The sequence below is a fragment of the Aquarana catesbeiana genome, linkage group LG12, assembly GCF_042186555.1.
Source record: "Aquarana catesbeiana isolate 2022-GZ linkage group LG12, ASM4218655v1, whole genome shotgun sequence".
Taxonomy (NCBI): domain Eukaryota; kingdom Metazoa; phylum Chordata; class Amphibia; order Anura; family Ranidae; genus Aquarana; species Aquarana catesbeiana.
The window spans coordinates 75646738-75671398 of NC_133335.1; the positions used below are offsets into that span (position 1 = coordinate 75646738).

General features: G+C 44.1%; 1 protein-coding gene and 1 pseudogene across 1 annotated transcript in view; both read left to right on the plus strand.

Moving 5' to 3' along the window:
- The window catches only part of CBX1 (chromobox 1), a gene marked incomplete in the record, with an annotated part of 70799 nt that extends 47381 nt beyond the window's left edge, over positions 1-23418 (plus strand). The window contains 1 exon segment of the mRNA XM_073608065.1: positions 22220-23418. Coding sequence (XP_073464166.1) covers positions 22220-22364 — 145 coding nt within the window.
- On the plus strand, positions 13865-13983 carry LOC141114757 (5S ribosomal RNA; annotated as a pseudogene).
- Positions 23419-24661: the final 1243 nt, after the last annotated feature.

A 24661-nucleotide genomic window follows, 5' to 3' on the forward strand; every position in this document is an offset into this window, starting at 1 on the left:
CATATTGAATATTTGGGCAGATCTCAGCAAGGAGATGCATTTGTACTACAATGTATTTACAGTATGATAAATGCATGTTTTTGTTTTTTGGGGGGCTGAATCTGGAGATTCTCATAGGCTGCCCTGTACACACTGTTTGGCTTAATTTATTTTGGATAGTCTATGGCAGGGTTAGAGCCTCTTCCATAGTTTTCCTGTCTTCATGACCTAAGATTACCATATTTCATGCACTGGTGTCACAGTGATTAAAAGTGAGAGGAAGTTTCTCTAGTTGAGTCAGAATAGGGTTGCCACCTCATCCCTTTAAACCCAAACACATATGAATTGCACAGGTTCTGAGGCTAATGTAATGCAGATAAGGCACCAAGTAAGTTTAATTGCCACATTAATCTGCCGTGGAACCTGTGTAATTAATGTGTTCGGTTTTAAAGGGATGAGGTGGCAACAGTAAGTCAGACAATGTGAAAGTGGAAACACCTGCGCTGTCGGGGGGGGGGGCTGCTATGCTAAAAGGACACTGCTGCAACACCTAAGTACTGATCCAAGGCAGGACAAATGGGACAAAAGTGGGGGAAGATGGTAGTTGCGCTGTGATGAAGGGGGGGGGGGGGGGGGGGGGCTACAAAGATGACTAAAGTGGCAAAGTGAACTAAAAAAGCAGAAACGGGCCAATGCATGAATAGATCCTACATGCTAAAAGAACATGGTGGGATGCAGTGCAGTGCAACGTAGCTGATCAACATGACATGTTGCGGGCAGACAAAGCCTAATATATAAAGGTAATCGTGAAACAGTGACTGCTTGATATAGCAAAACAAAATGCATATACTAACACAAATAGGATGAATAATGACACAATGCAGAAAAAGAAAATATATAATGCAAGAAAAATATATGTGGGCTAGTGCCCCATTAGCAAAAACGTGCCAGATCCCGGTGAACTACAAGTGACAAATCCCTAGGACAAACATGAATATTAGTTCTATCATCCAGTCCAAAAAACAAAAACACGTGATGAGAAACACAAAACAAGTCCAATCGTGAAGGGAGGGGGGATCTTCAGTGAGGACACCTCCGTGTTTGCAAGCCGCTTACCTTACAGCTGTAAGGTGTACAGCCTGTGTTGCAAATGACCCGCAGGTGTAGACGTTCCGTGTATACAGGCAGTGACAATGATGAACATGCCAAGCGAAATATAAAAAATAAAAAGTATACAGCATGTAAAATAACTCTGCAACGACCACAGTGGAGGGGGGGCAAGACACACACGGGGGGAGGTTTGCACTCACTTTCATGAAGTGAGTGTGGGCATCAATCCACGAGCGCCGAGCTCGTATGCCTCCAGGAGTGTCATTAATCTGGAATCTGTCCCCGTGCCTGGAAACTGGAATATGTCCCCGTGCCTGGAAACTGGAATATGTCCCCGTGCCTCTCTCCTCAGTGTTCGTCAGGTAGAGTAGTGATGTACAGTGTGAGGGGGTGAGGGGGAAAGAGACGCACATAGCGTGATCCCATATAAAAGGTATATATATTTAATAAAACAAGTCCAATCAACTTACATTTAAAACAATGCTGCAGTGTGTAGTAACTACGAGCGCCGAGCTCGTCTCCTGTTTGTCTGTGCAGCGTCCCGTGCTCCAATCCTACAGTCAGAACCTCTGTCAACTGTCAAATGCTGTCTAACTCTTTCCTATTCTTTTCAAAATTAGAAAAAAGAGAGCGAAAATATCCCCCCCCCCATATACATATCTTTATTCTTTTAGACGTTATGCTGCTTCAGTGGCATCACAGCAGCACATTGCCGCTTAGCCCTGAAATGCTGTGCGCTCAGTCTATGTGATGTCAGTCCTCTTAGGGGGTGTGGCTACTCACAATAAATGGGCAGAATAATGCCCTGTACTTACGATAGGATTTTCCGACAACAAATGTTGGATGTGAGCTTATTGTCGGAAAGTCCGACCGTGTGTAGGCTCCATAGAACATTTGTTAGAATGTTTGAGAGCAGGTTCTTAAATATTCCAACAACAAAACTTGTCTGAAATTCCGATCGTGTGTACATAAGTCCGACGCACAAAAGTCCACGCATGCTTGGAATGAAGCAGAAGAGCTGTACTGGCTATTGAACTTCATTTTTCTCGGCTCGTACGTCGCCGCGTTCTTGATGTTCGGAATTTCCGACAACATTTGTGTGACCATGTGTATGCAAGACAAGTTTGAGCCAACATCCTTCGGAAAAAAAATCGTTGTTGTCAGAAAATCCTATCGTGTGTACAGGGCATTAGTGTTCTACAATAAATAGGGCATCTGGTGCTGGACTCAGAGGGAGGTCAGGGACACCATTGAATCATGTAGAGAGTAGATATAAGTTAGGTTGAGGATGAAAAATAGGGAAAAAAAATGTTTTTCAGAATCAAGGGACACAGGATCAGTAGAATCCGAGACTGGTTGTATTGCTGCTTTTAGGAGGAATTGGACAATGGCAAACAATAAAAGGCTGTTGGCCAACCAAGTACAGGCGGTCCCAAACAAACTTCTGCTTGCAAACGGAGGGAGACAACCAAAAGAAACACTACCCCTAGGAAGGGAGATTCACTGCTGTAAGAGTTATCATGGGAAAAGGGTGTCTCCACTAAAGCTTCATCACCAATCCTTGTTTCCACAACAACCCAAAATTTTCAAAATCCAATTGTCACAGGGACAGAAAGTGAGGTGAAATCTTCTGAATAGGGGCACAGATAGCAAAACAAATGTTACAGGGGTTTTACCCCTTCCCTATCCTATCCAAAAAAAGTAAAAATTATTTTTTTGGCAGGAGTTACACCTAAAAAATGTACAAGTTCTGCCAAGTTTAGTCTATAGAGTGCTATGAAAAAATACAACATCATCAAGTACCTTCGCCCTAGAAATTCAGATATAGCTTAGGAAATTAAAAGGAGGCAAAGAGGACTTTAATGGTACGGTATGAACAAATTTTATTGAACTGCATATTAAAAAGTTCCTCCATATAGGGAAAACAAAGGGGAAGGAAGAAAATACATATATCCCATAAGGACAAACAATATTGCTAAAAAATCCCTCTAATATGGACTAGAAAAGAACTGGGTATCAACCGTGGTCAAAAAGGAACCTCAATTCCCATAGTTCCAATCTCACACTCTACATGTTTCGCGGAGTGACCGCTTCTTCAGAGTTTGATTCAAGAGGAATATTCAATCTGTAGAGAATACAACACAACAATAATATTTAGAAAGACATTTAAAAAAATGCATAAATGAGTAGGTGCACCATGAGGCCGATGCACATGCATGCTATACACCAAACCGTGAAATATACAGAGCCATATATAAATAGATCGTGACCATTTTCCACCATCCGCCAAAAACACCACAAAGGAGGCAAGGTAATGTCAGAGGACCCACACCTATGGCCCAGAGCACAGGGAGGCCAAATTGGCAATCTCCTGGGCGAGTGTGGGAATCAGGTGGAGGTGTACATGACTAAAAACACTAAGCAAAAAATAGAAAATGTATTTATACAGGGACTTAAAAAGGGTCCATGCTGGGGGTGCATGAAACATCATCCCCTTAATATAATTAAAATATATATATATATATACACACACACATATACATACACACACACGCATATTATGGAACTATACACACCTAGAATTACTTGATAATTAGAAGAGGGCGGTATATAGGTGATGGCGTAAACAGGAGAGGCCTCAAAGGGAAACTGGTTCTTTCACAAGTATCTATGGGTATACAGATGCTCAGGGTCAATGACAGGCCTAGATAGTGCAATATATTATAACGGGTGATTGACATCCTCAAATAGACTCACCTAGCACCAGCAGTTAATACAAACAGTTGCAAAAAGAAAAGATCCCAGACCATTGAGATGATTAGATCCTCACTGAGCCCAAAGAAGAAGTCATTGATGGAATTGACTCTTAGCTTGGTCTGTCTGAGTCTGATACTTGATGTGGCTTATTCTAGAGCAGGGGTGTCCAAACTTTTTTCAAAGAGGGCCAGATTTGATGAAGTGAACATGCGTGAGGGCCGATCATTTTGCCTGACATTCTTTGAACCATTTAAAATTCGGTCTAAGTGTGTTCGTTCGAGCACTGCCCAACAAGAATTATCTTGCCTTTTGTGGCTGTGTGTGGTCAAGAGATGAGCTCAGGTGTGTTATTTGGATATACCGTATTTATCGGCGTGTAACATGCACCTTCACTTTAAGAGGGAAGTTTCAGGGAAAAAACTTACATTTTAAAAAAAGAACTGTGAAGCAAAATAAGGGTCCGTGCACATCTGCAGCCTCACAAGTGCCAGGAATGCCCCCCCCCCCGCCAGGAATGCAGGATCCCCCCCAGCCCTTGCCATCAGTGCAGCCTCGGAGGGGACAGGGAGGGGGCCGGGACGAGCGCCAAAAGATTACATACAGGAAAAACTCCTGTTTTATCGGCGGCCTCTTTAATAGAAAGTCCCGCCTCCTGTGATGGACAGAACAGTCGTTCAATGGCAGCGCAGGTGACGGGACTTCCTATTACAGAGGCTGCCGTGTAAACAGAAAATACTCCTGTACGGCACTCATCCCACCCCCTCCCCATCCTTTCCAAGGTAGCCAGCATATATATCTTTTTGTGGCCCCGACGCTGCGAGATCATTGGGGGGCCACAAAAGATATATATGTCCAAATAACCAGAAGGGCCATTCAGAACCGGATCGCGGGCTAGACTTTGAACATGCCTGGTCTAGAGTTTTCTTTCCACAAGAGAAACTTCTAACTGTTCGCACTGAGATCTGTACCCTACAACCCAGAAGCCTTCAAACTCTGTTTCTGCATAAGAGTTCTGATGGTAGCCTCCTTCAGGCCAATCCCATTTGCCCAGTTCTGCTCTAGGCTATTGCAACTAAGCATTCTGGTTTCTTCGCACAAGAAGGTTGCTGGACTTATTAATGTGCCTAACACCCAGGACCAGGATGTCTTTGGCCTGGTGGCTCACCAACCCAGCCCTGAAATTGGACACAGACAGGTTTTCAGGAAGTTGCTTCTTCCTTCTTGGCTTCTAACCACATGCTGGCTAATGTGGCTCACTGGTTAAAGCAGAGCGTTTTAGTCTCTGTATATAGATGCACCCAGTGTTGCTTATCCCCCACATATTATTCTACTCACAAAAAGGGTAAATCCAGGAAAGCTTTCCCCTATTCTTGATCAAGCAGAGTGGGTCTTCTATAATGACTGCCTCAACTCGCAAAGGTTTTTCACTCCTGATGATTTTGATGCCTTGATACCCCAGTATCCTTAATCTCACTTTCCTGATCTATAAGCCTCCATAGAATCAGTTCTCCCTCTCAGGGAGTTGTCATCTGCTGCAAGTCCTTCACCTTGCGACAGACCTCCTACCTATAAGCCCGGCAGACACACTCAAAACCTCCTTTGCATTAAGTCACCTCCACCTCTTGACTAAAGGGAGTGGAGAGAGAAATCTATTACCAATACCAATGAACCACATTAGGCAAAGAAATCCTGGCCTTTTTTCTTTTACTTTGTCCTTCATAGAGGTACACAAAAAATCTAATTTGCTACGCTTTCTCTCTTGTCTGTTTCTCTACTACTTGTTCTTGCTGCTTCACAAGGCAAACAGTTTTTTTCCTACACCTTCCTGCAGCTTAAAATCACAAGGGGTAGTTAGCTTCTTCCCTCTTCTTCTTTTTTTTTTTTTTTATAGTGAATTGCAGGGACTTTTTAAAATATTGCACATAGACCCATAGCCACTCAACAAATAATAGGTCCTAAAAGAACATCCATTCTAATTACCAACTTTCTGGCTGGTCTCCTGTAGACTTGGCACAAGTCCACTGCAGCAGTGTGGCTTCTGCCTGATCTTTTTTTCTCTTATGCTCAACACTCTCTGCTGTGTTCCTGTTAAAGACTTGCCTGGCTGACGTCTCTTCTGGTTCCTGATCCTGTCTACTCCCTCCGACTATGCTGATCTCTGGCTTCCTGATTTACTGGCTAGTTCTGACTACCCACTTTGGCTACCGTACCCTGGCTATGTTTTGACTACGTTTTTACTATTTGTACCATTATATTAAAAGGTATGATTTTTTTTTTTTTTACTGCATTTTCTGTCTCCGTCTGATTCATGGTTCCTGACAGCAGACAAAGGCCATGAATTTAGAAGATGCAGGCGGTCCACCTAGTGGTAATATTTTTTCCAGATTGAATGAGCAGGACCACCACATAGATCAGTTTACTAATAGCGTTACAGGCGCTCCTGATTTGCACTGTTCACCTGGATCCTACCACTGTGGCTGCTCCATTCTCTGTGCAGGCACCCGCCTCGAATATTACCTCTATTTAGAAGTATGTCTGGTTCTGCTCTGCTTCCCCAGCGATTTGGGAGCAATCCAGTTCAATGCAGAGTGTTTCTCAACCAGGTTGGGATATACTTTGAGATGCTGCCCCAGGCGTTCCCCACGGACAGAAGCAAACTAGAGCCTTGGCCTGGGCAAACCCTCTATGGGAGATGCAAAAACCCTTTGTCCTGAGTTTCTGGCTTCCTTTTAAAGGGGTATTTGTCGTTCCTGCACGCTCCACTTCTGCTGCCAAGAGCCTCATGTCCATCAGAGTACGAGCACGGTTGCCGATTATGCCATTGAATTCCGTACCCTGGCAGCAGAGGTCGCTTGGAACAATGAGGCCCTCGTGGCTGCTTTTTCTCATGAGATGTATAAGTCTTAACAGCGCTCATGGAGAAAGTGTAACATAATAAAGTGCTATGGAGCAAATACTCAATGGTAAGTAATAATACCGTATTTCCCGGTGTATAAGGCGGCCGATCAAATAAGACAACCCCCTAATTTTACAGTTTTTTTTAAGAGTTTTTGCCTGTACTTGCCGTATAAGACGACCACCCCCTTCCGACGCTTCATATTTCTTCCTTCGAGCTGGAGCAATATCCTTCTTTTTTTGCTGGAGCCAATCACGGCGAGCGATGTATTCTATTAATAGATACAAAGCCTGCTTGGATTACAGTATTACCGCACATCCAGCAGGCATTCGAGGGGCTGACCCGGCGTATAAGACGACCCCTGCTTATTGTCCAGTTTTTTTAAGTGTAAAAATTCGTCTTATACGCCGGAAAAATACGGTACAATAAAAATATATGTGTGAAGTGCCAAGTGCTTCCAGCGGCAACTCAAGTATCAGGCTTTAAAGGAAATGTTCAGAGACCACACTCAATGAAGAGCAAGAAATACTCTCTTGTGATTTCACTCACCAGCACCTGTAGACCCTCAGCTTTGCAGTCCAGGGGTCAAAAAACAGTGGAGTCACGATGGTAGATCCAAGGTCAAAGGAGCTCCCACAAATGATCAGCATGCGGACCAGGGAAGACGATATATAATAAGAGAAAAGGCATATAGTGAAGTACTGCCGGAACTGGCTGACTGCGCATTGATAAAACGCCACTAACGAGACTGCTTGAAAAACGGGCATCAGGGTGTTCCGGGTTTGCAACCGCAGCGTGCGTTCCATGGATACCGGAAATAGCGTCATTGGTACGTAAAACCGGAAATGCATCAACGCGTTTCGCCCCTCCTCCAGGGCGTCATCAAGAACATCACTTCCAGTTTTCTCACAGCAGAATTTATGTCCAGGAGAGTGGGTGTCTCCAAACAGATTAACCAATCAGGTTGGGAAGAAACCATCTGATATATTTAAACATCCACTTCCCTTAACTCTCATGATTTCCTGTTATTGCCTTAATTTTAACACAAAACTTTATTAACAATCTGTTTAAAAGACATGTATATAAAAAAACAAATGTAAAAGCATTGATGAATGACAATAATCCACAAAAAATATTTGAAGTTCATACAATAAATAGAAAACAATAAAATAAAAATGAATAATAGAAAAAAATATTATAATAGAAAAATGGGTAAATTAGAGGTGAAAATAAATAAAATAAAGTAAGATGAAAGAAAAAGAAAATAAAAATGAAAATGAATAAAGATTTTATTGTATTTTATTGTATTATTACTTACCATTGAGTATTTGCTTTATAGCACTTTGCACTTTATTATGTAGACTTGTACATCTTTTTAACCACTTCAATACCAGGCACTTAGACACCTTCCCGCCCAGACCAATTTTCAGCGCTGTCGCAATTTGAATGACAATTGAGCGGTCATGCTACACTGTACTCAAACAAACAATTTTTTTATCATTTTGTTCCCACAAATAGCTTTCTTTTGGTGGTATTTGATCACCTCTGCAGTTTTTATTTTTTTGCGCAACAAATAAAAAAAGACCGAAAATTTTGAAAAAAACAAGTGTTTCTGTTAAAAATTTTTGGAAATTAGTACGTTTTCTTCTTCAATGACGGGCACTGATATGGCTGCACTGACGGGCACTATTACGGTGGCACTGATGGGCACCGATATGGTGGCATCAATGAGGTGGCACTGATGGGTACTGATGATGGGCACTGATGGGTACTCATAGGTGGCACTGATGGGCATTCGTAGGTGGCATTGATGGGTACTTATGGGTGGCACTGATGGGTACTTATGGGTGGCACTGATAGGTGGCACTGACAGGTGGCATCGATGGACACTGATGGGTGGCACTGATGCCCCTAAGGGTGGCATTGCTGGGCATCACTGCTATATAATGGTGCCAATCAGTGCCCATTTGTGGGCACTGATTGGCACAGATTGGGCACTGACTGGGCACATTGGGCACATGTGGATGGCCATGAGGTACATACCTGGCCATCCACATGTTGCCCCCTTCCCTGGTGGTCCTAGTGGCGATCCCTGGTGGTCCAGTGTGGTGATCTGAGGGGGGGCTGCGCACTCCCCCCTGTCAGGAGAGCCGCTGATTGGCTCACCTCTACTCGCGTCTGTCAGACGTGAGTGAGGAAAAGCCGATCAACGGCTCTTCCTATTGACATCGTGATCAGCCGTGATTGGACATGGCTGATCACGTGGTAAAGAGCCTCCGCCGGAGGCTCTTTACCAAGATCGGTGTAGCGGTGTGTCAAACTGACATACTGCTCCACCGCTCGCCGTGATGCGCGGGCACGCGGTGGCATGTTATCCTGCTGGACGTCATATGACGCCCAGTCAGGATAGCTGAACCACCACCCGGCCATCATCTGCTATGGGCCGGGCGGGAAGTGGTTAAGGTCTAGTACCTTTGCAACAGCTGCTGTGGTCCTCATCAATTATAATTTTGCACTATGTATAGTTCTCCATTGGGGCGCGTTTTAGTTTGTTTTATATGCTTTTTCTCAGGGTCTCTCAGATAACAACATCAAAGATGAGATAGCAGCCCTAGACATACCAACGGATCTGGAGAGGTTGATCTTATTTGCCATTCTCATTCCGAGAAGAGACCTTCTTTTAAGGAGCACTTGCGGAAGCCTCCTGTACATTTTGGCTCCGAGCTTTGCAGTCCCACACTTGCCTCCCTCCCCTCCCATGCCTCCTGGTCCTGAGTCGGCCAGTGAAGTAGAACCCATGCAGTTGGGCTTCACACGTCTCTGTGGATGAGAGGATCTTTAGGAGGAGGGAGAGATTGTGCCTTTATTGTGGCCAGGCAGGTCACTTTTTGAAGTCTCTAGTCTCTAGTCGACTCTGGGGCTGCAGGCCTGTTCATTGATGGTGCTTTTGTGTCTAAGCTCTCAATTCTGCTGCAGCTTCATGCCACTCCACTTGCCATTGAGGCTATTGATGGGAGACCTCTACAGCCTGCCCATGTGACTCATGAGACTGCTCCGTTGACCATGGCTGTAGGGGCTCTTCACCATGAGATAATCCAAAAACTTTCCTAATCTCATTACCCAGTGATTATTAATTATCCTTGGGTAGAGGCACAACCCCTCTTTTGATTTGGCTTTGTGCTGAGGTTAATTCCTGGTCACAATGCAGTAAAACATGTGTGGCTAAGGTCTTGTGCACCTCTTCACTCTCCTCCTTGCCAGAGGAGTATCGAAAAATTTAGAGATGTCTTTGACAAAGGTCAAGCCAGTAGTTTGCCTCCGCACCCTTCATATGATTGCGCAATTGACCTTCAAACTGGTGCCATGCACCCTCGTGGCCGGGTTTAACCTTTGTCTGTCTAGGAGGATAAAGCCATGATATGGCCAGAAAGGATGGTAACCCACAGAATTGGGCTCCGGATTCCATTAAAGCCTTTGAGTCTCTCAAGGCTGCCTTTGTTTTCAGCTCCTGTGCTGGCACATCCTGATCCTACGTTACCTTTAATCCTTGAGGTTGATGCATCTGAGACTGTAGTAGGCACCCTTCTGTCTCAATGTCCTACCTCCTGAGAGCACTATGCATCCTTGTGGCTACTTTTCTAAGAAATTGTCTCCTGCAGAGTGCAATTACAAGATTGGGGACAGAGAATTGTTAGCTATCATTTTAGCTATTAAAGAATGGAAGCATCTCCTCGAAGGTACCACTGTGCCAGTCCTCATTTTGACTGACCATAAGAATATCATATTCTTGTCTGAGGCAAAACGCTTATCTCCCAGAAGTGCGCGATGGGCTCTTTTTCTGTCGAGCTTCAATTGCATAGTCTCATTCTTACCCGATACGAAGAATGTAAGGGCCGGCGCATTGTCGCAACAGTTTTCCTCCGCTTCCAAGATGGAGTCTGTTCATGCTCCTGTGATACCTCCCAATCGTATTCTGGCCACTGTTTATACTAGTCTCACGTCACCTTTGGGTGACAGAATTCTTGCCACTCAGATCCATTCTCCTCCTGGGAAACCTGGTGGACACTGCTTTTAGTCATCCCTGAGAATCTCTGCATTGCTTTGCTCCCAGACTTGCCCAGGGAAGAATCAACTCCTTTGGGCTATTTCTCAACAGTTGTGGTGGCCCAGTCTCTGCACTGATGTGACCGCCTTTTGTAGCCACTTGTTCCTTTGTGTGCTCAGTGTAAGACATGACGACCCCTTTCAGTGGGCCTCTTACAACCCATGCCCAATGGAGAAAGGCCTTGGACCCACATGTCTATGGATTTTATTGTGGAGTTACCCAACTCCCAGGGCAACAACACAGTTATTATTATGGTGGTTGACTGGTTCTCAAAAATGTCTCCTTGTATTCCACTGGAGAAGTTGCCCACATCCAAGAATCTGGCATTCATTTTTGTTCGGGAGATCTTTCGATTACTTGGGCTACCCAAGGTTATCGTCTCAGACAGGGGTAGTCAGTTTGTCTTCATGTTTTGGTGAGCCTTTTGTGCACAGTCAGGAATTCAGCTTTCCTTCTCCTCCTGCGTATCACACGCAGTCCAATGGGGCCGCAGAACGAGCCAACCAAGCCTTGGAGCAGTTTCTACATTGCTATATTTCTGACCATCATAGCAACTGGTCAGACCTCTTACCTTGGGCGGAGTTTGCTCACAATAGTGCCGTCAATACCGCTTCCCGATTTGTCTCCATTTATGGCCAATTATGGTTTCCATCCATCCATGTTGCCTGACTCTTGTTCCTCAAAGAATTCCTGCGTTAGAGGAGCATCTCTGTGTTCTTCGTTCCGCTTGGGTGCAGGTCCAAGAGTCCTTGCGACGTGCCAGTGAGAGGTACAGACTCCATGCTGACGGCAGACGCCTACTTGCGCCCTCCTACCAGGTTGGGGAAAGGGTCTGCCTGTCAACCTCCGACTCCGTGTTCCCTCACCGAAATTGGTACCACAGTTTATTGGGATTCCATCACTCTGATGCCTCATTTGCGGGGAATAATGAGCCTCAATGTCACTGTCAGCACAACATCATTTCTTATCGTACATCACGGGACACAGAGCCATAGTAGTTACTATGTGGGTTATAGGCCACCTTCAGGTGATGGACACTGGCACGCCCTAAGACAAAAAAGTGCACTCCCTATATAACCCCTCCCACTACTGGGAGTACCTCAGTTTTTTCGCCAGTGTCTAGGTGTTGGTCACGGAGTAAAGATGTGCTGAGCTGAGCTCCTCTGGAGCAATCCTTGCTGGGGCTAGCTATGCAGACTGATCCATTCAAGGTGTCTTTCTGGCCAAATTGAATGGTACCCGGGCCTCGTGTCCGAAGAAACAAGGTTTTTGCCTGTGAATGCTTCTCTTTTGAGAGCTGGACCCCGGAATCCAGTACTTTTTGGTATTCAGGCCATAAAGTTTACTGCCGGTGGTGCTATTGCAGTTCCAGGATTGTGGGTTTCCTCGAGGATCCCCAGCTCCTGAAGGTTTAATGGAACCCACCGTGAAGGGTGAAGATTGGGTCTGTTGGTTTACCACAGAAAACCCTGCGGCGGGAAAGGTAACACGCTGTGTCACAGAAGCAGCAGACTTTTTTTTTTTTTTTTTTTTTTTTTTTTTTTCTAGCCAGCAGGCAGACCTCCGTTAAGTTTTTGGGGGGGTTTTGCTTCCAGACACCCCCACCTGGGCTGAGCTCTTCTCCTCTTTGTGAGGCTGAGTATAAGGGAGAACTGAAAACAATCGGCAATGCCGTTTTCTTTCACCGCCCCTACACAGGGCGGCTTCCGAGTCTCCTGTATGCCATCCCTCCCTCACTCACAAGCCGATCCTGTCGGATCGGAGGCCTGTGCTTGCGCAGGAAAATGCTTTTTGAAAGAGAAGGGGGGCGCGCGATTGCGAGGTGGGGGCGCGCAATGCGAGGTGGGGGCAAGGCTTAGTGCGGCATTGGCGTCCTCCAAGTGTGTTTTTTCAAAAAAAAAAGGGAGTGTGTTTAAAAAAAAAAAACTCCATTTGTGCTGGCTGCAAAATTGTCGCAGAGACATGAGAGCAAAGGGAACATGAAAGAGGTTGGTGACACAGGCATTTCCTGCTTAACACATTTACTATTTGCATGAGGCTGAGCTTTAATAGCAGCAGCAGTGGCTCGACTATTGCTCAAGCAGTAGATGCAATTTCTTCTGATAGTATCTCTGCTTTGTGCATCGGGCTAAGGTCAGAAGGGGGGTTAAAACACCTCCAAAATAGAGCTAAAAGGGTCCCCCTCAAGCTCTGGAAAGCCTACTCATCTCTACAAATGACATCCTCCCCTTAGAGGGAGTGGCTGGTCAGAATGAGCATCGGGGCCATGAAATGTTTGCAACTGTTTTCAACACTGCAGCCCCTGTGTATTTTACCAAAAGATCTTTTTTTCCCTCAGCTATGATGGGTTTAAAAAAAAAAAAGTTCTCTTCCATTGCCCAGGACCCTCAAACTGAGGAACTAGGGGCGGGAGAAGATGAATCCCCTCAGGGGACCGTGGTGAGGCTGATGACTCCTCTTCTGAGGTGTCAAATGCGGGAGAATAAGCTGGTTTCAATCTTAAGATTGATGGTGCAATTTCTTGCTGTATGGTCTGCTCCACATTTATGCTCCCTTGAGTGTTTGGGTTCGCTAAAGCCTCCTCGAACTGTGCGTGCCTTTTCCTGTCCATTTATTGTTGGAAAAGCTTTTTTGTATCTGAGAAGATCTCCCAGATAAACATTATTTTTCCTGCTAAAGTTTTTTTTACACTTTATCCTATGGTGGAGGAAATTCACTAGATAGAGTATACCAGCAATTAACGCTGCTATATTCTCTTAAATAAAAGCTTTTGTTCGGCAGACAATGATCAAATGCTTAGGCATCCAATGGATAAAATGCTGGAATTCCTGTTAAAAAAACAAAACACTTTTTTCTCTGGCAGATTGAGCAGCCTGCGCTGACAGTAATTGCTTAATCATTGTGTGGCCAGTTTTATGTTTGCAATAATTGCTTTGTGAGTTTCTATTGTAGAACCTCCACAAGGTCCTTATGCAGGTGCTTGTTTATAAACTAGCCAAACGCACAACTGCTGAGATGCCTACGGCCACATCACCCTGAAAGCGGATGATCTCGTCTGATCTCAGAGGCTAAGCAGGGTCAGGTTTGGTTAGTACCTGTATGGGAGACCGCCTGGGAATACCAGGTGCTATACACAGTTCTGTGTACATTGTTGCTAACACAAACAGCTAAACGCATGAGTGCGGGAACTTACGTCAGCAGAGGTTAAACTTCCTTTCACCATGCAGAAGCTCCTGGCTAGTATTCCTTTTGCGGTGAAACAGCTATTTGAGAATGTTTAGATAATTCATCCAAAGAAATTTTAGTGGGAAAAGTACCCCCTTTTGCCATTTAAGTAAAGGAGTAAATATATTTTCATTTTTAAAGCTCCTTCTTTTGTGCCAGGGGCATCAGCCTCCAGACAGTCACGATGGCTTCCGCCGTCAGGTTCAAAAGGTAATCCTGAGAATTGACCCCAGGGACAAAAGAGGTCTTGGGGGAGGAAACCTACAAGATACAGAAGCCTCCTTATGAGGAGGCGCCCTGCTCGCTCAGTAGGGGGAATTCTTCTGCAGTTCTCAAGGATCTGACAGGAAGACAAATAGGGGACTTACTCAATAGCTCCAAGGTACAAGCTGGAGTTCCCGTCTCCTCGTTTTTTTCTCAGATCAAAACGTTCCTAAGGATCCAGAGAAAAAGAAGTCTTTCTCTCAAGCATTGTACGATTTCTTTTTTTTTTTTTTGGCAAAAGTGGTCATGGTGGTAAGAGCAGAGGTTGGGATTCTGGATCTCAAAGATCTAAACTCTTCCCTGCTCACCAGAAATTTCTATGCTTTGAGGTAGAAAATCTTCATTTCCAGTTTGTAGCTCTAACTTTTCAGGCTAGCTACTGCACCTCAAGTGTTTATAAGCCAGGTTAAGGGCTCAAAGTATAACGATACTAGCCTACTTAGACGATCTACTCTTTATAGATCAATCGGTAGCCCGTTTATACCAAAGTCTGGTCACAGCAGTCAGCTACCTGGAATATTTTAGGTTGGATCCTCAACCTAGAAAAATCCTCCTTAAAACCATCAAGGAGATTGCAGTACTTAGGGCTGATCATAGATACAGTCCAGAAAAGGGTATTTTTGCCCCAGGAAAGAATCGGTTCCTTAAAGGAACTGATTCGGTTGGTCAAAACAAAGAAGAATCCTTCTGTTCATCTTTGCATGAGTTTATTGGGAAAAATAGTGGCTTCTTTTGAGGCCGTTCCTTATGCGCAGTTTCATTCAAGACTGCTGCAAAACAGTATCCTGTCAACTTGGAACAAGAAGGTCCAAACTCTGGACTTCCCGATGCGTTTATCCGCCAAAGTGCGTCAGAGCCTCAATTGGTGGTTAATATCCAAAAATCTTCAAAAAGAAAAATCCTATCTACCGATTTACCTGGAAAGTAGTAACAACAGATGCCAGCCTTTTGGGCTGGGGAGCAGTCCTGGAAGAAGCGTCTGTCCAAGGGAAGTGGTCCAAATCAGAGTTGACCTTGCCCATCAATATTCTAGAGATTCGGGCAGTACGCCTGGCCCTAAAGGCCTGAGCGCTCAGACTACAGAATTATCCTGTCAGGATCCAATCTGACAATGCCACAGCTGTGGCTTATATCAATCACCAAGGGGGCACGAGAAGTCATGCGGCCCAGAGAGAGGTAAATCCTATTCTGTCTTGGGTAGAAAACAACATCCCTTGCCTATCAGCAGTTTTCATTCCAAGGATGGGGAATTGGCAGGTGGACTACTTGAGTCACCAACAATTGTTCCCGGGAGAATGGTCCCTTCACCCCGACATCTTTCTGTCAATATGCCAAAAATTGGGAGTTTTGGACGTGGATCTGTTTGCTTCCAGGTACAACAACAAGATCGACAACTTTGTGTCAAGGACAAGGGATCCGATGGCATGGAACAGATGCCTTGATCTTTCCATGGGATCAGTTTTCACTGATCTATGCATTCCCTCCTGTTCTGCTGCTTCTGCGTCTCCTACGCAGGATCAAGCAAGAGGGAAAGGAGGTGATTCTGGTGGCCCAGGAGATCTTGGTTTGCGAGATCATAAGAATGGCGGTAGGGGACCCTTGGACCCTGCCCCTGTAGCCAGACCTTCTCTCGCAAGGTCCGGTGTTCCATCCTACCTTACAAACGCTAAATTTAAAATTTCTATTGAGACCCACATTCCAAAGGACTGTGGGCTGTCAGCTTCAGTAGTTTCTACCTTGATTAATGCTAGGAAGCCGGCCTCCAGAATCGTATATTATAGAGTCTGGAAGGCATATGTCTCCTGGTGTGAAGCCAGGGGTTGGCACCCCAGGAAATATATCATAGGTAGGATCCTTGAGTTCCTACAGATGGGATCAGTAATGAAGCTGGCCTTGAGCACTATCAAGGGCCAAGTGTCGGCCTTATCGCTGTTTTTTCAAGGACCACTTGCTTCACACTCTCTGGTTCGTAACCTTATCTAGGGGGTAACGCGGATTAATCCCCCAGTTAAGTCACCCCTGAATCCTTCGGACTTTAATGTAGTCCTGACGGCTTTACAAAAACAGCCTTTTGAACCGATTCAGGATATTCCCTTGATCCTCTTGACGAGGGAAATAGTTTTTTTGGTTTCCATATCTTCTGCAAGGAGAGTGTCAGAGTTGGCTGCTCTTTCCTCTAAAGAGCAATACTTGATTATTCATAAGGATAAGGTTGTATTGCGGCCTCATCCTAATTTTCTACCGAAGGTAGTGTCAGGTTTTCATTTAAACCAGGCTATTGTTCTGCCTTCATTCTTTCCAGAACCTCCGTTTTGTGGAAGAAAAGTCACTACATTCTCTTGATGTGGTGAGAACGGTCAAGGTCTATTTAAAAGAGACTGCTCAGATTCCTAAAACAGATGTTTTGTTTGTGTTGCCAGACAGTCCAAAAAGAGGACAGGCGGCGTTGAAATCTACCATGCCTAAATGGATTCGTCAAGTGATTGTTCAAGCTTATGGTTTAAAAAGGAAAATTCCTCCTTTTTCATATTAAAGTGTACTCCACCAGGGCTGTTAGTGCTTCTTGGGCAGTGCATCACCAAGCCTCGATGGCTCAGATCTGCAAGGCTGCAACTTGGTCTTCAATCCATACATTTACCAGATTCTATCAAGTAGATGTAAAAGGTCATGATGATATCGCCTTTGGGCGCAATGTATTGCAGGCTGCAGTATAAGTCCTCTAGTCTCTTGGTGCCCTACTTTTGTTGTGTCTCCCTCCCTTCAGTTGGCATTGCTATGGGACATCCCACATAGTAACTACTATGGCTCTGTGTCCCCTGATGTATGGAAAGAAAATAGGATTTTTAAAACGGCTTACCTGTAAAATCCTTTTCTTTGAAGTACATCAGGTGACACAGAGGTCCCTCCCTTCTTGGTAAACACGTGTATTGCTTTGCTACAAAACTGAGGTACTCCCAGCAGTTGGAGGGGTTATATAGGGAGTTCACTTTTTTGTCTTAGGGCCTGCCAGTGTCCATCACCTGAAGGTGGCCTATAACCCACATAGTAACTACTATGGCTCAGTGTCCCCTGATGTACTTCAAAGAAAAGGATTTTACAGGTGAACTATTTTAAAAATCCTATTTTCTTTCTCGGGCCTTGTGACATTTCTCTTCCATGTGGTGCCATTGTTGACATGAAATGGGGGGGGGGTTTCTTTAAGTAACGCCCTTTTATAATCAACTGGACACTAGAGCTGCATGATTAATTGTTAACAAAAAAAACCACGATCTCGATTTAACCCTCTCGCTATCTTAATCCAGCATTTCCACGATCAATGTAACAAGTGCAGAACAAATCTTTGCTCACTCACAGCTGTCAAAAAAAGAGCCTCTGGCAAAGTTTATTACAACATTGCTCAGCACTGAGCGATAAAAAGAAACAATGTATCATTTGGTTCTTTTAGATCAAAGGGATGAACTTCGGTCTGCAAATGAGGTCAGTTTAACCACTTAAAGACCTAAGCCTTTTTCTGACACTTGTTGCTTACAAGTTAAAATTGGCATTTTTTGCTAGAAAGTTACTTAGAACCCCCAAACGTTTATATATATATATATATATATATATATATATATATATATATATATATATATATATACACATTTTTGGAGAGACCCTAGAGAACAAAATGACGGTTGTTGCAATATTTTATGTCGCACTGTATTTGCGCAGTGGTTTTTCAAATGCAATTTTTGGGGAAAATATACCTTTTAATGAGTTTAAAAAACGAAACAGTTAAGTTAGCACTTTTTTTTTTTTTTTTTTTTTTCTATAATGTGAAAGATGATGTAACGCAGAGAATTGTGATCTTTATTCTAAGCAAAAAAAAATTGTGATTCTCATTTTATCCAGGATCACGCACCCCAATTTACCCCATCATGCACCTGCCACTGCCCGGGGCATGATGGGGCGGTGACGTCATAAGGGGCAGGGTAACCAAATGACATCACCCAGTGACCCCGCCCCATGCCAATATAAGTAGTTGCACACCAAGCATGGAGTGGGAGAGAGCGTTGAGTCAACATCGGAAGAAGAACAGAGGGAGAAGACCACCGGCAAAAGAGCGAGAAGATAGCGGAGAAGAACCGGAGAGGGCTAGAGGACATCAGCAGAGAAGACCAGGAGAGAGAGGAGAAGAACCGGCAGAGGCAGAAGACAATAGCAGAGGAGGCAGAAGAGCCGCAGAGGGGGAGAAGTATTCAGAAGAGACTGCGGAGCTGTCTTAATAAATTACTTTAAAAACCTGTGTGCTGTGTTTTTTTTATATTATTTGCTTTTTTTTTTTTTTGTGTGTGTGAATGGGTAAGGGTACAATTTACCCCATATTCATTCACATACGGTGGGGGGCCAGAATCTGGGGGCCCCCTTGTTAAAGGGGGCTTCCAGATTCCGATAAGCCTGCAGACCCCGACAGCCACCGGCAAGAGTTGTTGGGAAGAGGCCCTTGTCCTCATCAACATGGGGACAAGGTGCTTTGGGCTGGGGGGGGCGCAGGGCCGCCCTGCCCCAAAGCCCCCACCCCCCATGTTGAGGGCATGCGGCCTGGTACGGTTCAGAAGGTGTGGGGTCGCTTGCTCGTCCCTGTATCCTGTTCGTATCGTATCCTGTTCATTTAAGTCGAATGGAAGTAGGACCGATTTATCGCAGTGCAAAGTAGGATTGACACTTTTATGCAACAGTCGTGTCGTACCAGTGTGAACTGTTCTAAGACTTTCATTGGGGTGTATTCATTGTTTGCAACTTTGTCTTGAATGAATTTGTTAGGAAAAATACTTTTTTGTCTGTGCAAATTAACAAATCTTGGTTGCAATCAAAGGCCTGCATTTGTGGGAGTATTTTGTAGTACAGGGTCTCATAGAAAATGTTTTTTCTAAAAGGTAAAGTGAAGGTTTTCTGACAAATCTGTTGGGGTGTACTTATTTATGCACAGCACTGAAGGTATACTGTGGGGCAGTCCCAGCAATGTGCCCTGAGCCCACCCACTTATATAGCGAATCAAAATTCGCTATTGTCTTCCTGCTTCTCCCTCTCCATCCAGTCAGGACAGGAAGTGTGTCTTGAGACCGAGGGGGGGATAAGTCGCCTGGGACCTAGATGTGGTAAGTGCAGTGCCGACGGGGGGGGGGGCGTTGTATGTGGGGTTTGTTTGCCAAACCCCCCCCCAAAAAAAAAAATTGAGCACCAGCCTCCAAAAGGGTGGACTCGGGGCGCAGAGCGCTGTGGGGTTTGTTTGCCACTGGTGTCCATTCACCTGAAGATAGCAGAATATAATCCATGGTCTGTGGGCCCTGACTCCTGTCCTGCGTGCTGAGCTGCTGTTTTCTGCGTCTGCATCCTCCTTAAGGTGTCCTTTTATGAAACAGATCAGCAGCGATCCCGAGTCTCACCGCTGATCTCAGCTCATTACCAGTTTATGAAACTGACATAATCAGCGGAGAACATGTTCTCCGCTGATTATCTCAGCACAGTGAGAATTTGTAACTGACTTCACAGAAACGGCCAGTTTATGAAGGTGCGATCTCAGCACCTCACTGGCGATCTATGACAGAATTCTCACTTTCTGATTCACCATTTCAGAAGTGGAGAATCAGAGTGAGAAGCCTGAAACTGGCTGATATTCTGGAGAAAGTACACACCCCAAAACCAGCAGGATAGGAATTTATAGTGTGTGTGTGTGTGTGTGTGTGTGTGTATATATATATATATATATATATATATATATATATATATATATATATATATATAATGTGTGTGTGTATATAGATAGAGATATATATAGATAGAGATATAGATATGTATATATTTTTTTTTAGATGTTCACGTCTCTGGCTGGGTTCACACTTGTGCGATGCGTGAACCAGCGTGATTCCTAAGTGGGTTTTCACATCGCACCTACATTGACATCTGCGCATCACTGCGGGTGTCAATGTAAAGTTAATGACACCCCCAGATCATTTCACAGATCGCAGTGCGAACTATGTAATGGTGCAGGAATCGGATCGCATGGGTGTTCACACCCATGCGATCCGATTCCAGTGCGGACCAAATAAAGGGTCCTGTACCATTTTGGTGCAAATGCAATATGATTTAGGGCCAGTTCCCACTGCTGCGGTGTCCGAGATCGGATGTGATTCGCACCGCACTGCAGTGCAAAATCACATCCGATCTCTGTGCAATGCGATTTCAGCCATACAGATAGTATTGCTAAATTTGCATTGCACTCGGACCAAACTCTTACAGGACCCTTTTTTTGGTCCACAGCAGAATTGGATCGCATGGGTATTCACACCCATGCGATTCGATTACTGTCCGAGTTTGCAGATCGCACTGCGATGTGCGAACTGATTTGGGGGTGTTGTTAACTTTTAGGCCCAGTTCACACTTGTGCGATGCCGGACATCGCACAGGCATCGCATGTAATTCGCAGCACACTGCCATTCACATTACATGCGATGTCTGTGCGTTGCGATATCAGCTGTACAGGTAGTATGGCTGATATCGCACCGCATTCGGTGCAAACACGCACAGGACCCTTTTTTCTGTTCGGACCAGAATCGGATCGCATGTCCGGACTGTCAGTTCGCAGTGCGATATGCAAGCTGAACTGGGGGTGTCCTTAACAATGTATTGACACTCCCCAGCGATTCGCATATGGCAGTGTGAACTGACATGCGAGTCGGTGCGATGCGGGAACCCGCAGTGGATTCGCAGTGTTTTCGCATTGCACCAGTTTATCAATTTTTATGTTTATCAATTATGAAATATATTTTATTTTAATTTATTAATAAATATTTATACTTGTATACTTTATTAATTATTTTTTTAATGATTATAAATGTATTTTGCATTTATATGAATGGTGTATAGCTGCATTACATATGTGCATTACATTCATTTACTATACACCATTCACATTTAAATAGGGACATGTATGATCTTTAAATATTGATAAAAATAATGTTTTTTTAATAATTAGGTTAATGTATATTGTGTAGGGGGAATTTAACTTTATTATTTTATTAATATGTTGGGGAATAATGTGTGCTGATTTGTGTTACACTTTGTATTTTATGGTTCCTCATACTGTAATCCCGCTATATCATGCGAGATTATAGTGAGAGGAGCCATTCTCAGGAGTTCCCGGCGTTTGTAGATCGCTCCTCAACTCAACATGAGAAGCGATCTACACACTTTCATAAACAGGCACTCAGAGGAGAGCGATCTCCTCTGAGAACTGAAAAGCGGTATTTTACCGCACTTTCATAAAAGGACACCTTAGAGCTGTGCACAGGCAGCCTATAGAAGTGGATGCAGACACAGCAGCTGCATGGAGAAAACCACGTCAAAATTTGACATGTGTGCAGGAGTGGGTACATGAATCAAAATGCACACGGTCTGCATCTGGATCTGTGCACCTGCTCCTGCATGCATGTCAAATTTTGATATGCAACTGCTGTCTGCGTAAAATTCTATAGGCTGCCTGCACGCAGCTCCAAGGTTGATGCAAATGGAGAAAACAGCGATTCAGCCCTAAGAAGCAACGCCTATGTGCTAGACTTTACTTGGATATGGAATGTACAGGTATTATAAATATATTTTTTCAGGATTTCCTTCACCTTGCAGTTTGCTTAGTCAGCATTGTTGGCTTAATAATTATCACAGCTGTTTCACCTGAGGGAACCTTTCTAAATGAATGCTGTTGGGGTTACTTGAGGACTGCAGTTGAGAAATGCCGCTTTACAAGATCAAGTGTGGCTTCTTGTTCTTTTATCTATACAGTAATTGTCATATAATTTTGTATTCCTCACTGCCCTTACCTGCCCTTTGCCCTTTGTTTACTACAGGAAAAGCTCAGATGAAGCAGATCTTGTCCCAGCAAAGGAAGCTAATGTGAAGTGTCCCCAGGTGGTGATCTCGTTCTATGAGGAGCGACTCACGTGGCATTCTTACCCAACAGAAGATGATGACAAGAAGGAAGACAAAAGCTAAATGCCACATACAGCTATTACTACAATTGATGGCTGGTGGGTCATTCATCAGCCCGGGGAGGGGGATGTGAGAATGTCTGCAGGATTCAGTATTTCTTGCATAGATGAAGGTGTTTCATGAGTGTAGCCCAGGAGACACTGCACCCTAGACATTTCTCCTGCTCTTTCCCTCTAGTGTTACAAACTCTGCATTTTTACTGAGTAGCATGTTTTGTTTGGCTGTTAGTGATGTTTGTTAAAGAAAAAAAAAAGGTTCTGCGATATAGGGGGTGGGGGAGTAAAATGAAAGTGTCCCTTTTTTGTATTTCAATCATGTAATTAAGAAATTTACTGTTCCAAAAAAGTGGATCCTTTTTATTAGCACCAGTGGTTTCAACACTGCATCAATTATGTGATTCTTTTTAACACCACTGAGCCCTTACAAAGCTAGCCTGCAACTGAGTAAATTGGAAGGGGGGGGGGGCTCTGAAATCCATTTACTGAAATGTGAAGGCTGGCATGTCTCCTACCAAAAATGCTAGTTGACAGGCTGTTTCTGGCTTTAATGCTTTTTAAGTCCCTAACCAGCAGAAAGTGTGAGGATCTTGGTAAACTCTCAGTCGACATACTTTCTTTGGATAAGTAACGTAGAAGGTACTTGTAGAAAGTATGGGATGCCACTCTAAGGTCATAGAAGGTACTTGTGCCACTAGACTGCCATAGCCAGGGAACTAGCATTTTTTAAGCATAGGTTGATAATGGTGGTCCCCACATTTCCTCAGTATTATAGGTCTCCTATGAACCAGAATGTTGCTAATCCCAGTTGGTTAGCTCAGGGGGACTTTTATGAGCCTCGCATAGACATTCTTTTTTTAAATCTCTTTTAAACTTTCCAAACGGGAGCCCTGACGGTTATGGTCTCAATTGGGGATCCTGTACAGAATAACTGTATAAACTTGTCTTTTTAGTTTTTTTTAAGCATGTGTTTTAGGATTCTGTGAGGACTTTTATTAAAATGTAAATCAAAACACATTTTGTCGGTCAGTCGTCCTAATAAAACTTTTAGATTTATAAAATATTTGCTTTTTTTGAAGACTTCACCTTTAAAACCTTTATTGTGTGGATGGTTAACATAATTTAGCAGTGTGGTGTACAAACCGGTTTTCCAGTAAATGCTGTACAGGTGTCTTTCTTTACAAGCAGTGTGAGTATAATAGCACATTAGGGTCAATTCAGTAAGCAGCGGGAGTTGTTCTAAATTGATCAATGTGCATTTACTACTTTTTGCATTGAAGCCTGCAGAGCACTTCATCCAGGAGCATTGCGTTGCAGGTGCATTATACAGTATCTCACAAAATTGAGTACACCCCTCACATTTTTGTAGATATTTTATTATATCTTTTCATGTGACAACACTGAAGAAATGACACTTTGCTACAATGTAAAGTAGTGAGTGTACAGCTTGTATAACAGTGTAAATTTGCTGTCCCCTCAAAATAACTCAACACACAGCCATTAATGTCTAAACCGCTGGCAACAAAAGTGAGTACACCCCTAAGTGAACATGTCCAAATTGGGTCCATTTAGCAAATTTCCCTCCCCAGTGTCATGTGGCTCGTTGGTGTTACAAGGTCTCAGGTATGAATAGGGAGCAGGTGTGTTAAATTTGGTATTATCGCTCTCACTCTCTCATACTGGTCACTGAAAGTTCAACATGGCACCTCATGGCAAAGAACTTTCTGAGGACCTGAAAAAAAAGAATTGTTCTACATAAATACGGCCTAGGCTATAAGAAGACCAATATCCTGAAACTGAGCTGCAGCACAATGGCCAAGACCATACAGCGGTTTAACAGGACAGGTTCCACTCAGAACAGGCCTCGCCATGGTCGATCAAAGAAGTTGAGTGCACGTGCTCAGTGTCATAACCAGAGGTTGTCTTTGGAAAAAAGACATATGAGTACTGCCAACATTGCTGCAGAGGTTGAAGAGGTGGGGAGTCAGCATGTCAGTGCTCAGACCATACGTCGCACACTGCATCAAAATTGGTCTGCATGGCTGTCATCCCAGAAGGAAGCCTCTTCTAAAGATCATGCACAAGAAAGCCTGCAGTTTGCTGAAGACAAGCAGACTAAGCTGTGGTCTGATGAGACCAAGATGAACTTATTTGGTTCAGATGCTGTCAAGTGTGTGTGTGTGTGTGGAAGCAACCACGCGAGGAGTAGAAAGACAAGTGTGTCTTGCCTACAGTCAAGTATGGTGGTGGAAGGGTCATGGTCTGGGGCCGCATGAGTGCTGCCGGCACTGGGGAGCTACAGTT